We start from the raw sequence: 17,891 nt of genomic DNA, 5'->3' as shown, positions 1-17,891 counted from the left end.
TTCGTATTTTAGCATAGGATTTGTTCGGCGAAATTTAAACATGTATCATGTGTATCAATACAGAATTTAAACATTTGGTGACTGAAAAAAAGATCACTCTGTATTAACTTTATGGAAATGGTTTTTTTTTTTTTTTTTTTTTTTTTTTTATTTTTGGTAGATTTCTTTTGGAATCCCCCCCACCCCCACCCAACGAACAGATAGGCTTTGCATCAAATATTATTTGCTTCTGGTAAAAAACAACAAAATTAAATTTCTCAATTTTTATTCCAATTTTTATTTCGCAAATAAAGACGATGTTTTCTAAAAAAAAAAAAAAAAAAAAAAAATAACAATGATATTCAAAAGTCAATCCCATAGCAATGTTTTTTTTAAAAAAAATGGAGGGATTCCAAATCAAAATTTACATTGTTAAACCACATCAAAAAATATCCCTAGACCCCCCACCCCACCCCCACCCCCAACGCACTACGGGCCCGAAAGCATAATTCCATAAGAGATTAAAAATGCTATGCGATGATATCATTGAAAAAAATATTTTAAGAAATATATTGCATTAAACCCTTCATATGACGATTAATTAAAGAATATTTCACATTTTGGATTTAATGTACTTGATTATCTTACACAATCTTCATGATTTCAATCAGTGCACAATAGTTTTTTTTTTTTATTCTTGGGATTTTTACAAGTTCCTGACGATGCTGATGTATTTAGATTTCACATTAGAGGGAGTTGGGAAGAGTTTTGTGGCATACATTCAGTTTTCGCGGTATTTAATAAGACCTTTATTATAATTTTTTTTTTTTTTTAACACAAATCACACTTTTCATTGGTTCGAAAAGACTTCCCATAATGATTAAATGAATACAGTCCTGCTGCGTCAATTGGTATTGTTGAAGAAAATATTTGCTGGTAATAATCTTCCTGCATTTGACATGTTTGATGGAGTGCTCTTTTCTGAAATAGATAAATCCACAATGTATGCTATTGTAAAACCGTTATGTTTATTGTTTAACAGGTCATTAGTTGATTGTATTTTTCCTTGTAAATGGAAAGTTGCTAATGTTCTCCCTTTATTTAAGAAAGATGATCCTTCTATTATGTCTAATTATAGACCTGTGTCATTGCTAAGTTGAATTGTATTGGTAAAGTAATGGAACGAATCATATTTAAACACTTGTATAATCACTTTCATGATAACAAACTTTTTTATAAATACCAAGCTGGATTTCTACCAGGTCACTCCACTGTATATCAATTAATTGAAACATATGATACTATTGTTAAAGCTATTGACAACGGTGAACATTGCATGATATTTTGTGATCTTTCTAAAGCTTTTGATCGTGTATGGCATAAGGGTCTCTTGTTTAAACTCAGAACTTATGGTATAGAAGGAAATTTGTTTCAATGGTTAAAGAGTTACATAGAGGGTAGATCACAACGAGTTTTATACAGAAACTTATTATCTGACAAAAAACCTTTATATGCGGGTGTCCCTCAAGGCTCAGTGTTAGGACCTCTATTATTTCTTATATATGTAAATGATGTTGCTGAAGAAATGACAAGTTTTTGTAGACTATTTGCAGATGATAACTCCCTTCAGCAGTCATCTAAAAATGTCAATACTATCGAAAACAAACTGAATTATGATCTTAACAAGCTAGAAATTTGGTCGAAAAAATGGCTTCTTAAATTTAACTCTTCTGAAACTAAAGCAATATTTTTCAACTTGAGAGGAAGTGTTAATTATCCTAAACTCTTCTTCCAGCAAAATCAGCTAGAATTTGTCTCTTCGCATAAACATTTAGGGATTTTTTTCTCACATGATCTTAGTTGGTCTACACATATTGATACCATTCTAACTAATGCGTATAAAAAATTGGGCTTATTAAAAAAACTTAAATTTGTAGTAAATCGGAAAACTCTTTCACTCATGTACACAACCTTTATTAGGCCACAATTAGAATATGCTTCACTAGTGTGGGGTGAGTGTAATGTAGGTGATAGCGAAAAATTAGAAAAATTACAATTATGTGCTGCTAGAATTGTCACAGGCTTAACTCTGTTAGCTTCTAAAGATGCACTTTACTTTGAAACTGAATGGGAACCATTGCAAGAAAGAAGGAAAAATACTAGATTAACTACAATGTACAAAATTTATAATAATCAAGTTCCTGAGTATCTGACTGATATAATCCCAAATTTGCGTTGTAATTCATCAAGTTACAGTACGAGAAATTCACATAACTATAACATACCCAAATGCAGATTACAAACCTACAAGTCAACTTTCATTCCCCTTGTTATTGATGAATGGAACTCATTACCTCTTGTTGTAAGAAATTCTTCCTATTATCTATTTTTAAAAAGTCTATTTCTTATAATAAAACTATGCCACCCTCTTACTTCAGTTACGGAAATCGACGCTTAAATATATTACATACAAGGCTTCGACACAACTGTGTACTTAATAGCGATCTTTTTCGATGTAATATAATCTTGAGTCCCTTATGTTCCTGTGGAAGAGTAGAGGACACCCATCATTATTTCTTCTCGTGCAAAAAATATACAGAAGCCAGAAAAGAATTTTTCGATAAATTTCTGCGAATGGGAAAATTACATACTGTCGATACTCATACATTACTCTGGGGAGATGAAAAGTTAAACAATGTTGAAAATGAATACTTATTTTCTATTGTACAAACATTTATTAAAAAGTCAGGTCGTTTTGGTTGATGCAATAATTACTTCTTGCAAATTCTATACAGCTTGTATATTGTATAATGTTTCTCTGATTATTATGCTTTTCTGTGTTTTATTCATTTTAAGCTGAAACCCATATATGTAAATATGTTTTGGTATAATTCATATGTAGGGAGAGGGCGTATTAAGTTTTAAGAACTTTTGCCCAATCCCAGTTGTAAAGTTTATAGACAATAAAATATGTTCAAACCAAACCATTTGACCGGTTATGAAAACAGTTTTAAAGGAAGCAATACCTTGAAACTTACGTACAGATTAAATTAAAATTTATCAGACGGTATTTTTCGTTTTTGTAATCGTTGTGATAATGAATTTCTGTATTGTTTATACAGCAAAGTGATTTGCACAGGAAAACAAGCCCTGAACCGCAATATGCAAATGAAATATTTCTTATACTACCTTTATTTTGGAATTTAGACAAAATTTTGTCATTTTGTCACAGAAAGTCATGTTTGAATAAGGAGTCTTGATGTAATATATGAGATAAGTTTTTTCTTATTTTCCATTCAACATGTACTCTGTTGTAAAAGACAGTATTCACCCTCATACGATGACACACGTATTCAATCCGTGTCTGCAAGACATGTCGTTTTATTTCAATAGATTTTTTGGTATGTAATTCGTGCGTATCCGAAAGTATCCCCCCAAAAGACAAATAAATGCTTCACCGAAACGACATATTTTGATACCGAATTAAATGTGCGAATCATTAAAAATTTCGTGATGTTTACTGGCCTTCTTTCCAGTCTCCGCTTCGACTCCGCCATTTTCTCTGTTGCAAAGAAAAATACGCCTTTGCAAAGGAATTTAGGCTGGACCCCTTGATTAGTTTCTATGAACGAAGCGGTGGTTATACCTATGATATGAGGATGTGGATCATACTTTGTTTTATAAATTTCTAACAAAGAAGCTCTGGATTAAAATATTCACAAGCTCGCCGAAATCCGACTGAAATATGCATATTCCCGTATTTGAATTTCAACTCCCAATATCTCTTAAAATATGCTTTCAACAAAGTTTATTGTATTCAGTATTTTAATAAACAAGGTTGTAGATATTTTTCATAAAATTACGATTTTTGAAAAATCATGCGATAAGTCCTTTAAATTTCCCCTTTAAAATGGACATAGTGAAGAAATAACACTCACGTAATGCTTTTCTGCAAGCTTTGCTGATATTGGCCAATTATTTAATGGCAGACGAACGCAGATTTAATACATAAATTACTGAAGGTGGCCTGTAATTATAATACAAACACAAAATGTCATTTTAACTACGATTTTATTAAATAAAAATAGCTCAAAAAATACAAAACTAAAAAATAATAATAAAGATACTGATATAATTTACTTCAGACAAGTATATATATAAAGACATTGTTACATTTTTTATAGGTCATATATATGTATGGTCTTCTTCGCATATTTTGATGGACAAAAAAATATCCAAGACTCATTACAATACTTTACTTTCCTAATCATTCCACTTAGAAGTGATTTGCAATATAAAATTAAGTATATGCATGTAAAATATAGAGGTACAAGTATATGAGGTAAATGAGGAAAATAAGAGGTAGCCAAGTTCCTACTTGTACTGTTAGCAAATACCAGCAAAAGATGCTTCATATTAATACATATTAAACAACTTTTCCACACTGACCTGATACATGTAATATTGGACACTACTGTCCTTGAGTGCATGGTTTACTATAAATTTTCAAACTACCCACCTCACATTAACTTGAAAGGAGATGGGCGAACATAGCGTGCAGAAAGCCAAAAGCTTCAGAAATATAAAAATCATGTTCAGTTTGTGAATTTAATAATTAGAGTAAAATTCTCATTATTGAAATTTATGAAATTGTGATAAACAGAATTTTTCTGAGGAAAATTTTCTCGGCAAAATTTATTCTTTTATTAAAAAAATTAATGTGGTGTTCATGGGGTTCGAACCCTAGCAATAAAAATGCCGAGTGTCATTTTCTTTCGAGACTAGCACACTAACCACTAGACTACACAAGTCCTGATGAACAGTGGCATTTATATCATGTTTGTGATATGACCCTTGACTTAATGGACTTCAAGTATTTCTCGAAAAGATGCGAATGTTATGTCATATAAGTATATTTTTAAGGAATAGTGGGTCATTGCTCCATATTTTTGGTAACCAAAAAATGTATATTTTTATGCACATTTTAGGAATTAACTTTCAAAAAGGTGGAGCGAAGACCCACTCATATCGAAAAATAGTGTTATAGTATGAAAAAATGACTCTTTTTGCCCGCTTTAGTGTGTGTTTAATATTTCACAGGCAAATAATTTCAATCTTTGAGGGATTTTTACAAATTGTAGAGATTTTACCTAAAGTATATTTTAATGTTAGACGAAATATCAAGGAAAATTTTGATATAATTGAAATTTAATTTTTCATCTTCATGTTTGTCACACTATAGGCTTATCGCTCGTCATGTTCACCCATCTCCTTTAAGAACACTTTCTATATATGAAAACAATTTCATTATTTTCTCCTAATCAAATGCAGGATAAATTCTTACCTTAAAAAATTTAAGTCTCTTGATCTTATGAAGATTTTATGTATTTTTGGATAAAATTAAAATAATCGACAAGCAGTCATCCTACTGAGGCAAAAGTCAAACTGTGAAGAAAACTATATCCACAGAGATACACAAATCTACAACAAATAGCTAGAAGGTGTAGAAAATACAGGGTATTATCAGAGAAAGTCACTAAAACAGATACAAATTTACCTCATCCTTATATGTAAGTAAGTGCTGGAAATTTTACCATCTTTTCACCCTTATATAAATTTGTAATAGATATATACTAACCACCCCCACCCCCCACCCCCCCCCCCCCCCCCCAAAAAAAAAAATCGGTTAAAGCTTATAATTTATGGAAAATTATATATATGACATATATATTTATTTTGCAGCATTTAAATCTCTAAATTTTAACAAGCAAATATGGTACTGTTGCTTACAAATGTCCAAGTTATAAGTAATTAACTGTATGTTTTACATGCAATAAAGATCTAAGTAAAAGAAAAAAAATAGTATGACTTCAATTAGACAGTACATTGTATTTCTTATATTTCATAGCACCATCAGTGTATAATAATCTATCTGTACCTCTAACAAAACAATACATATAATGAGGCATAAGACAACAATGAGACAATGTATGGCAAATTTAAGGTAGCACTGCATACACCAGAGGTAGATTTTTTTTCACTTTCAACTCTCCTCTCAGCCTCAAAACCTTTATTTCAACTGAAAAAAAGTTGTTCTGTCGCATACACAATTTTGCTACTTTTGTTTCAATAATACCTGGTAAATTTAAATTTTTTCACTTTCTTGGTTAGATTTATCACTTCCAGGCTTAATGCTGACCTTTTCGTCTTCTGGGTCCAAATAATTATAAAGAGGGAACTCACAACAACACAGACACTTAAAGGCCCCTGGGAGACAACCATAGCAGGGAGGGGGTACAGGGATCAGGGGACTAGTCCTTTTCTTGTATTCTAAGTATGCTTTATTCCTGTAAAAATAAGACCACGAAAAAATGCTTTTGTAAGTGAAATCTAAAGTCCAAGAAAAAAGATAGGTACATGTATAAATTTGTGGTGAAGAATATGGGAATCAAATTGGCTAATTCTTGTAAGCAAGAGGAACTTTGAATATTGCATTATAAATATCAGAGATCTTGATACCATACACTTAACACCTAGCTTCTTTTCTAACCACATTAGATTACATACCTTTCTACCCATAAATCTGTCATCTAATTTCTACAACTTTTCAAGGCTAATAAACTTTCATTAATTGTGGGGGTTTTTTTGTATTAAATGTTGACTTACTTTCTATATCTCTCATCTGACTTTTTCTCCAGTAGTGGGATGCCACTAAGGAAGAGTAGGATAGCCATTGTAAACAGTGGACTGAGAACTCCAGCCCACTTCCCATCCACACAGATACTGGTACTAATGATAAACATCCCTATCCAGATAATGATTTCACCAAAATAATTAGGGTGACGGGACACTTTCCACACACCTACAATAACAAGTGTACAATTATGTTATTTTCCACCTGCTTCAGTTGTTCAAAACCATGTAAATGCTACATCTTGGAATATCACTACAAGACTGATTTGTGTTCTAGTAAGCAATATACATGTACTAGTAGTTGTATGCATAGTTATGAATATCTATTGTTGAGAAAAATCACAGCTTAGGTAGGCTACTACCTTTATCACACCATTTCCCTTTGTTAGCTCGATCATTCCTGAAGCCGAACTTCTGGAAATCAGCAAAAGTTTCGATCACTAATCCTGTGACAAAGAGGATTGCACCGATGATGTCCTGTGGTGTCCAGTCATCATTAGGAGTCAGAAATGTAGCACTGTCTGGGGCATTGATAAATATTACAGGCAGACTGACTGTAAACACCCAAAATGCCTGTAAAAAGAATATAAACTGTAAATATCCAAAATATTTGTAGAGGGAATAAATATACATATTTTGATAGCAAATCTGCTTGTTTGTCCCAATAGCATTGTTCATATTTTGTTTACCTTTTCTTTTGTCAAAAAACAATAATCACATTTTCCTTAAAATCAAAACAACCTGAATGTTAAATTGAGAGTTGTAGTCATTTTATTTGGTTTAAAGTACTTCTGGGGGAATGTTAATGTCTTTTTAAAATATCAGAAATGTGTATCATATTGATGATTATCTTTTGCACCTAAACATCAAATGACTACAAATGAAAATTGTATGAACTATCTGCAGCACCTGGAAGGTCCAGAATCCAGCAAATTTAAGACAGTTTTCTCTCTTATCGTCAAACCGATTGTCTTCACCAATCTTGATAATTCTGTACAGTAGATATCCAGACAGACGAAGGCCCCATATAACAATAAAAACAGTCACCATGATCTGTCTCCACTGGTATGTCTGCAAACAATAAAAATAAAATTATATCTGTTTTGTCTTTTCTGACATTAAATAAAACAAAAATTTGTAAAGACATCTTTAATATTCACAGAATTTTGTTCAGCCTAAACCATTTCCTATAAATACTTGATATTTTTCTATTTGATTCTCATATAATACCCTATGGAAGATTATAAACATGTAAGTAGGCAATGAAAATATTATATTTTGTATGTCTACTGAGAATGAAGAGAGGATGGTCTTAAAGAGAGCTATAAACAATAAAACTAGTACTTTTTTCCAGCAATTGTTGTTGTTAACCTTTTATTGCTGGCAAGTTGTTGACTTTTTCCCTAAATAGGACAAGGTCTGACCCAAGACCTTTAATAAAATGTGTTGATTGCTTCACTGACAAACACGTATGGTTGGAGTGGAGTGCATATTTTCCAGCAAAACCTTTAAAGACCAGTCATCTCATTTCTGATTAAAATGTTCACTGCTAGAGGAATATAAATGAAACTTCCTAAACCTGGCCTCATGTACATTTGGTGTTGTTTTAATAAAGCATATAATTATATTATTACATATAATCATCATAAGTTGTCATTGTTGGGAAAATGTCTGTCTGTTTTTATTCATCCCGGGCATTATAATCACAAAATAATTACCGATAAAAAGCCAAATAATATTTCTATGTATTTTTTTTTTTATATCAAGAGGTTCATTTTTGCAACTGCTTCACATTGTTTAACTTCAATCTGGACCAGTTAATTCATAGCTTAAAGGAACTTCTAAAGCCCTCGATCTTTGCATATACATAATGGGTGGCTGCATGGCTATGCACATGGCCAATATGTGTATAATTCAGTTCACCTTACTTTCCTTACTATAGACTAATGGAATATTAATATCAGTCAAGAATTATTAGTTTATGAATTTGACATTTTATCAGTGGCTGAACTGTAGTAACGTATGTCTGAACAATAAGAAAATGAGAATGTTATTATTATAAACTAACACTTTCCTAAATGAATGATGCTGTTCTTTTCAGGATTTAAATCAAGCTTCTTTAAATCTTTTCCCCCAGTATAATTTTAAAGAAATATTATTTTCTATATTATCTTATTAATCAAAATATACAAAGTAAAAAAAATCTACTTTAATAAAAAAGAAAAATAATCAAGCAAACAGTCTGATTAAAACCACGCAGCCCCCCTTCTCCAATCCTGGATGATAAAAGGAGGGGGGCTGGTTTTAATCAGACTGTCAAGCAAATTATTTAGTTGCATAATTGGTGGTTTTGATCAATTCTAGGATTTTATTAAAGGCATAACTCTGTAAAGAAGCACATGCTTCGACAACAATTTTAATTTCAACATGCAAGTTTATTTCTAGAATTAAATTTAAAAATAAGGACACGTCTTCCTAATTTCTGTGGCACTCTGTGAACCTTGATTGATCCTTTAACATGTTTACTGACAACAAAGCAAGTTTTGCTTTGCCTTTTTTATGCTAAATAATAAATGCAATCATTTTGAAAACAGCATGTGCAGATTTTCATAACTTACGTACATGTAGTTGACGAACTTGGTAAATTATTGTAAAGACAAAAACACTTTATTTGTCAATAATATGTTTAGGAAATGATACCCACCAGGGTACACTACAGGCTTTTAGATCCCTTTATAATTCATATACATATATTTCTGCACAGCAAAGGCATATAAATTCTGTGCACAAATTCACTGGTTTTGTTTTATTATGAGTATGTACATGAAAAGTAGCATGTTTGTCACTAAAATTGAACTAATAAGCTTTGACTATATAAATTATTCTGTTCATTGATAAATGAATCTGAAAAAAAAAAAAATCAACAGCACACAATTTTATGAAAGTCTTTAACTTTCATACAGTATGTGACTGGTTTGTTTTAGATTCATTTTTTGATGAACGAAATAAATAATATAGATTATTGTATAATAGATAATGTATCATCACTTAAACATAGAATTACATTTGAAAAACGGCAACATTATCCATACATGTACTGTCGTTTTTCACTTACCTCAGCAAGGAAAAATGTCAGTATTCCCAGGACTACAAAATTAGTGCCTCCAGCAAAGTCAGTGACCTTATCAAACTTGCATGTACAAGCCACCAAGAAAAATGAAAACTGCATTGCAACTGTCACAATGGCACATATTGCCAAATTGTTTGTGTCTGCCTCAAAAACCAGCATAGTAACTGCTTTATGTCAAATGTTTTATTACCTGTAATGAAGGAGAGTATAAGTATATTAGTCTGGTGGGTGGCGATACCGCTATCCTCTGTTTTCAGAGGATAAAATATATCCTCCAGAAATGGATTTTGTGGAAGCCGTTTAGACCAAGAGGTCGGTGTCAAAATTATTTTTTTTTTAACAGACATTGAGACAACAGTCCAATTAAGACAAACCTACAAATTTCATTGAGAAAAAGTTATAAGCATAAATCTTATCTATTTTAATATTAGTTACATGATTTACACGGCAGAATCAATCTATAGAGAAGTATTAAGTAACAAGTAAAAAGTAACAAAAGTTCACAAACATGCCTAAAACAGAAACTGATTTGATTCTTTTCTACAAACAATACACTTGAGTTGTACTATGCCTAAATCTATAAATGATAGTCTTACCGACCTCGTAAGTGAAAAAGCGTAGATTCTAAATTATGATTCTTCCTTTCATTTAAAACATCTTTGGCTTGTGTAATTCGTTGCTTTTTGTTGCATAATCTACGTGCAGATGACAAATACACACATTCAAAAACGTGACAAAGTTTGCAATTTGGTTCTCTCATCGAGGACCAGTTTTGGGGGATGGTATAATGCCCTTTTAGTATCTGATTGACCTGAGTAAAATTTATAGCTCTGCTGAAATATTTTTTTATAACGATTTTTTTAATCTTTTTTTAAAGTGCAAAAAATTTAAAAAATTTTATTGAAAATATTAAACATTTATTTATCATTATCTTTAAGAATCATGGGAAAAAATGTCAAAAATAAACAAACAAAAACAAAAAACCTAATTAAATATCTATTGTTTGGAGTTTAACAGATATATTTGCAATTTTCTACCTTGAATACTGTTGAAGAAAGAAGTGAATTAAACTGTATATAGTGACATTCATAGATACAGTTGCATTTATAGATACAGTAAAACCTTTTGCACTTATATATTTTTTAAACAGTTGTCTTGGCTCACTTCAGAGTGATGTTACATTTCCTTGCCACATACATGTAACAATAAAAAAAAAAAGGTAGAGGTTACCGAAACATCAATCAAATTCAGTCTCTAAGTCTTTATTAATATGTTTTTATTTTTGAATTATATAATGTAGTAATTATTTACTCAATAAATGATCCATGCATACTAAATCTTACGCTAACAAAAAAATTATTTTTATTTCTTCTAAAATTCTGCATTTACTAATGTTAATATTTTTCAAATTAACAAAAAAGAATGACATTAAGTAAAAAAAATTAAACATTTCAAATTTATAATTAATATCTGTATGAAATAATGTTCTATTTAATTGATTCAAAAAAGTTAAAATCAGATTACAGGACCGAAAAAAAAAAAACATGGATGCATCTTTTGTTTATATCTCGGCGAAACACTGGATGGATTTACAGAGTTATGCCTGTTGTCTGCAGTTATTCCCAAGGCTGATTTAAAAGTGCCAAAATTATGCTTTCCATCATTAGATTTTCTTTAAAATGTTTACTAGAAATATTTCATAATTAAATAATTTGTGTTGCAATTAGTTTAACGTTGGACCCATATTTTCACCAAATTGACTGGACAATGATGAAATAAGGTGATAACGAACAATATTCAAGATCAAACTCCATATAAACAATACAAATCGGAAGCAGAGCAAACAACAACCCCCCAAAACACCAGAGCTGAGATCAGGTGTCACGGAGGAGTGAGCATCCCCTGCCGACCGGTGACACACCCGCCGTGTGCTCCTTGTCATGATCGGGAAAAATCGGGAAAATTCCATAGACAATAATACAGTGTGTAAATAATGGTCTAACAATTAATATGAAAAAAACGTCAGTCAGCATTTGACTTAATGATAGGTTGTATTTGCTGACAAGGTCACTGATCGACCATAAAACTTGCAAAATGATGACTTCAAACGAGACTGTTGATATCCTTGTTTCATCAGCTTGTTTGTCAAAAGCTTTCCTCGTTTTAAAAAAAAGCTGTCATACGTAGAGCATACTCTTGGGTATCGAATCAACTGAGAGACATAAACACCATATGCAGGCGATAAGGGTATATTGCTAAATCGACGATTGAAAAGTTGAAATTCGAAGTCATCACGTTTATCATAAAGGTTTGTTGTTTAGGTTACCATTAACGTCTTTTTCTAGTAAATTATCCAAATATAAAACAGATGTGTCAGAATCTGTGATATCCTATATTTCAAGATCACTGGGATATATCGAGTCGACATATGTATGGAAGTAACAATTGTTAATTGATAATACATCGTCGAATTTCCATGGGTACAAACTGCGCCCCGTTATAAGCAGACCTATTTTTGCATTCATATGAAACAGAATTATTCAGAAACTTCAACATGAGAAGAACAAAAAATACCTGCTGCGGCCTTTAACTCGACATTTCGATATTTGTTGGAAGAACTACATAAATAGATATTGTCCATCAGAAACTCAAGCATCTTTTTAATATCAACTTCAGAGTACTTGTCTGTACAATCAGAATGTTTTTAACAAAATAATTTTGCAAATGACCAATGACAAAGTAAGTAAATTTACTTGTTCCATTTTAATAGAAAAAGCAGCCGTCAATGATGTCAAAAAGCCTGGACTTTAGTTTATCATGAGGAATGGTTGTATACAGAGTTGAAAAGTCGGTTTTATATCATTGATTTCGGTAAAATTTTTACAAAAGTTCCTTTGAATTTTTAAGTATCAACATCTGATTTAAACCACTTCTTGAATATATTGTGGTACACTTTTGGAATATGTTGTTGTACAGCACTCCTGTAGTTTCTCCTTCACTGCTGTTAATATTTCAGTGAGGAGTAAAGAAAGAGGGTACGAAAGAATCTACAGAAAGTCTTTCATGATATCTGAGCAGAGTGGATGATTGGAGACAATTTTCTCTTCGTAATGTTCATTCAAACGCCTACCTTCGATTTTGGTTCTGAAACAAACTCCAATTACTTTTCTTTACTGGAAAATGCTTTTGACCATTCATATTAATTGAGCTTAGATGAATAAATCATTTCTATGTTTTCTTCTTGTCTGGTGTAGGTGATAATGAAGTGAAGTGTTTCTTCTTTAAGTTAATACTTCTACATAGAGTATACATGGCATTGGATTGACATTGCCCTAACAAAAAATACTATAGTTAACTATACTAATAGTATCAAAGTTTTTACTTTAGTAAATCAAAGATTTTACTATAATAAATCGAAGTATTTTTACTATGGATTTCAGATTGTTATAGTTTATGTTCTCCAATTCATACATGCACATTTTTTATATTATAATAAATGGAACTTTTACTTGTATATTCACATATTATTACCATTTAGATATTCTACTAGAAGACGTTATTGTTAACCTATCAACAAATATCTATGAAAGAATAACAGAAAGACATTTTTTGGATGAAGACTTAATTCTGGGTAGGGAGACATCACTATTTGGGAAATTTCTCGATGCAAACACTATACAGTGTGGGATGAGGGATTAAAAATGAAAAGAGAAAGTGAAAAATTGTCCAAATATATAACACCCTCTTAAAGTCTTCGACGATGGATAAATATCCTTAAAAATCAGAAAAAGAAACACTTAAATCTAAGATTTAAGGAAACTTGATTAATTTAGTAAATTAATTATAATCCGAGATGTAATCGAGAAATCAGTATGAAACAAAAAACTCGTTCGGGGACGACCATTTGTTCGGGGGGGGGGGGGGGTTGTATTGGTTGGCAGATTTTGGAAATAATCTGTTCTCGACTGGAAAGGAAGTAAATAATTCATAACCTGTCCTTGACCAGTGATACCCACTCACGAAAGAGAGTTTAGGAGATTAGGTGTTTCCTTTTTTTCTAAATCTGTCTTTGATTATCTTTTTTGAAAATAAATAATATGTCCTTGACTGGCATAGAAAAAAATTCTGACTCGACAAATTAAATTTTGCCAGTCCCCCCTCAAAACCAAGTGGTTGTCCATTAAAAAATGAAGTTCTCTGGTTGAGAAAATCCGGACAGATGAACCAGCGATTTATCTGTCCTAATTTTCTCAACCAGAAAGTACAGCTCTGCAGCTCATCAACAGCCTGAGTCGCTCTATGTGACTATAATTCTAATCAGCGATTTTAAGCGTCACTGCATATATAGTCAATTTTGGTTTCGGTACGAATATTATTGCCTCTGTTTAAAGGTAGAATAACACACCTGGTGCTATTTGATAATTTGGCATACCAATGCCTCTTTATTGTATACAGAAGTTCTGAACTACCTGCAACATTCCCAGAATGCAGATATTTTCACTTTTAATTATTTTCAACGAATTTTTAATTATTTTTCAAATGAAATTCAATTTCCTCATTTTTCAATTAACTCTCTTAAAAATAATTTCTTTTTCACTTAAACATTCTAAACTGTTAAGTATTAGTTAATTTACAACAAAATAATGTTCAATGGAATGATATATTGTTTATTATTTCTGAAAAAAATGTCTTTTTTTAACATTTAAGTTCAATTTCTTAAAAAACGTTGGTTGAATCTTTACCAAAATTTATAAATAGAAAATACACGTGAATGTCCATGATATGCAAAATTTTTATGTCAAATTGAAAGCAAAGATAGAGAAAAGTATATTTAAATTGCTTCAAAAGATCTGGAAGAGTTATTTTTCTTTATATGGTAGGGTCCAAATTAGCTAGGGTTTTTATTGCAAAAAGTCATATATCTATCTTTTTTTATCTTTATATATTTTTATCATAAAGTTTAAAGTTTTCCTTTGGTTTGAGTGGGACCACAAAGGGGGATCAAGAACAGAAGGGCCACAATTAGATATACTGATATGCACGTATCTTCATGCAGTTTAGATTTTAAAAAAAGATAAGGATTAACAGATGTATAGTTCAACACCCCACAAAGGCTGGTTTGTTTGTGTTTTTTTTTTTTTAAATTTCGGTCAGCAATTTCAAATTCGAATATATTCCACTCGCACGTACATAACCAAACACTATTTTATATATACCATATAAGCAGAATTTTTAGCGAGAATTCAATTTTGGCATTACAAACGAGGACAAACGCTAAAATTGAATATCGCTTACATTTCTCATTTACATAGCTCATTTCTTGACATTATAAAATTGCTAAAATTACTTATCGCTAAAACATATACCATTTTTAAATAAATGGCTAAATTTGCGTCTTGCTAAAAATCCACTTATACGGTATTCATATCTCCAAATCATAGTGCACTTTTTTGCAATATTCACCACTCATTTCCGGAAGTCCACACTTCAAGAAAAAGCGTTCTTTTGGGAAGCATCTTTCATTTCCTGTGAAAAAAAACACATGTTAAACTGGATTTACCTTTAAAATGTAATTACAAACACTTATAAAACCAATAAATTGGTATCTAAAACCTTGCAAATGAAATACATGTATCTTGAACAAAAGTATTCGTGAGAATAATAACCATGCACATGTACGAGATTTCTAGTGAGACTGGATCTTCGACTGTAATAATTGTAAGCATTTATAAATAAGTACACCTGTACCAAACTACATATACCTGTAGCCAAAATTATGTCACAATTATTAATGAAGAATTATCTATGAAAAAAAATTAAAGACTATTCTTACAATATTTGAACTTGGTCTGTAGTCAAAGCAAATGTATGAAAAACTGATAAAATTTAATTTGCAGGTATATTGCGTTAATGATCTGGGAAAAATCTTTCAGTCTAAAATTTTTTTTGCTCGAAAGAAAAAAGTTTTCTTTAAATTTCAGGCTCAAAACACTGGGTATAAAAAAGTAGATTTCTAATTAATTTTATTTTAATGAATAATTATACAGTTACAGAATTTTAAACTAGTAATTGTTAGAAATAATGGTTGATAGGGCTGGACTCATATTATGGTTTAACGTAATAAGTTTAAATAGTCCAATCACTAAAATTTGGTAGGTTGAAAAATATGCAATTGTATTTTTCTTTAGTAAAAGGTCCAATATATAAATAGAAAGGTCAATATACATATAGAACACAGGCAAGGTCGATACTCTGTAAGACAAGATTCTCATATATAAGTTTTATCTCTTAATTATTTTTGTAAATTATATAGTTTGATTAGTTATCAACCTTAAATTGTAATTGAACAATGACAAAAAAGTAGTTGATAAAACGAAAAGAACAAGCCGAGTGTCATCTCTCAAATACTACCAAAAAGTTTGACAAAAAATGTAAACAACTTACCTTGATATGTATTTACTCTTCATCAACTAAACAGTCCGATAAAATGTATTAAAAATGAGGTATCTTACTCACATGAAGTTCAAATGTTTTCCTCAGAACATCCAGTGTCAGACGACCCTGTAAAACATGCATCTCCGCGTCTTCCTTGCCATCTTCTTCTACAGTGGCAAAATCATTCAGGAGTACGACAGTTGGGTGTCGCCAAGGATGTTCTGCATCACCTAATATCACGTTAAGTACATTCTTTTCTGAATCGATGCTAAGATCTTCCAGTGCCATTTCAAGAAATTTGCCATTAATACTATCACAATTTAAAGGTCTTTCATGATAAAAGAGTAATATGAATTTTGCTCTTTTGATTGTGTCTTTATAATGTTTTGGAATCCGACGTCCTGGTATACAATCATCCGCATTCAATGTTACGTTCCATTTTACGAAAATAGACTGTCTCAGTATACGAATAAGGTTCCTTGCAAGCGGACATCTTTCTTCACATATGTGCAGAATGTAAAAATCTAGTTCTTTATCTTCATCAATGCAGTTGTCAATATGTTTCTCCCAGGTTGGAATGCATTTCCGGCATTGTAAGAGCCTCATCTTTGTTTCCTCAAAATTTCTTTTTTCTATCGAATGTACTGCTGCATCAGTGTACATCTGAAATATGAATTGCCTAGGTGGTTTTTTTTTTAGGTCTTTATCTATAATGAGTTTATTTAATATACCAATGGCATTTTCATAATCTCCAGCAGCTTTTAAATTTACAACCATCCTTTGATAAACAGCTGCAGTTTTAGGCTCACATTTCGAGTAAAGCAGGTATGCTTTTTTGTACTCCTTTGCCTTTTCATATAAACGAGCAAAGTCTTCTCCCGAGTGCAACCATTCATATTATTCATAATTTCTTACAACACCTGGATGCAAGAGGATTCACTTTTCAGTTTTGGAAGAACGTCTATATACAAAGACAAAATATCCGAAGCTCTATATAAAGCGTCTACTGCGTTGATTATATCATTTCCATTCTTACTGGTTTTAAATAAATCTAATCTTCAAAATGCTTGTTGCTCGTACGCAGAAATCAGTTGAATTTGGTTACTTGTTCTTCCTCTGTAACTGTCTGTTATATATCTAAAATTCTCCAGACCTTCGTCAATTTTTTCCAAGCATTCTTTGAACAAGTCCTAAATCATATCGTGCTTGATTAAAAGATGTGACTATTTGTAAGGCTTTTTTTAAGATTTCGTTCAGCATTCAGCAGACGGTCATCTCCTGGATACCGCGGTACATATCTAACTGATTTCATTTTCGCCCTCACTTGTCCGGAATCTTGACTCGTTTCCACAAATTTTTCTTTATCACAGTTGTTCTTCATATCAGGACTCCCCACTTTTAAAGATTCTTGTTTTGGCATGTTTTTACGATTAGGATGTCTTGCTTTCTTTTTTTCGCTATGTTCTAGTAAAACCATTTTTTGAAAAGTTAAACCAAGATGATGATAAGCAATGGTTGTTTCTCGAATGGTCAGAGATTTTTCAAGTATTTCTCTTGATTTCTCTAGATTTTTCTGATATCTCAAGTGCTGTCCGTAGCGCTGGAGTGCATGGTATGACTTGGGGTTAACTTCTATCGCCTTTTCAAAGAATTC

The 17,891-nt window shown here is 31.4% G+C and overlaps 1 protein-coding gene across 2 annotated transcripts; it reads right to left on the bottom strand.

Moving 5' to 3' along the window:
• Nucleotides 1-5,690: 5,690 nt before the first annotated feature.
• LOC133205745 (uncharacterized) lies at nt 5,691-17,294 on the bottom strand. 2 transcript variants are annotated; one of them, XM_061341613.1, is made up of 7 exons: nt 16,319-17,294; nt 15,266-15,328; nt 9,788-9,992; nt 7,582-7,743; nt 7,035-7,245; nt 6,646-6,841; nt 5,691-6,326 (listed from the first exon to the last, which is right to left on the bottom strand). In XM_061341613.1, the coding sequence occupies exons 3-7, from the start codon at nt 9,959-9,961 to the stop codon at nt 6,125-6,127; spliced, it is 945 nt and encodes a 314-aa protein (XP_061197597.1). In that variant the 5' UTR covers nt 9,962-9,992; nt 15,266-15,328; nt 16,319-17,294; the 3' UTR covers nt 5,691-6,124. The 2 variants fall into 2 exon arrangements, with proteins under 2 accessions (XP_061197597.1, XP_061197598.1); XM_061341614.1 differs by lacking the exons at nt 15,266-15,328; nt 16,319-17,294 and adding an exon at nt 10,403-10,468.
• Nucleotides 17,295-17,891: the final 597 nt, after the last annotated feature.

The sequence above is a fragment of the Saccostrea echinata genome, unplaced genomic scaffold (genome assembly GCF_033153115.1).
Source record: "Saccostrea echinata isolate AGI-Se365-2 ecotype Australia unplaced genomic scaffold, CSIRO_AGI_Sech_v1 ptg000054l, whole genome shotgun sequence".
NCBI lineage: Eukaryota > Metazoa > Mollusca > Bivalvia > Ostreida > Ostreidae > Saccostrea > Saccostrea echinata.
This window is presented reverse-complemented; position numbering and strand designations above follow the sequence as displayed.

Bases quoted from the DNA above. Each gene is read 5' to 3' on its own strand.
- LOC133205745 (XM_061341613.1), bottom strand. From the start codon at position 9,961: ATGCTGGTTTTTGAGGCAGACACAAACAATTTGGCAATATGTGCCATT. The intron at 7,744-9,787 runs GTAAGTGAAAAA...TATTGTTTGCAG, and splicing joins TGACATTTTTCCTTGCTGAG to ACATACCAGTGGAGACAGAT. The intron at 6,327-6,645 runs GTAAGTCAACAT...TTATTTTTACAG, and splicing joins TCAGATGAGAGATATAGAAA to GAATAAAGCATACTTAGAAT.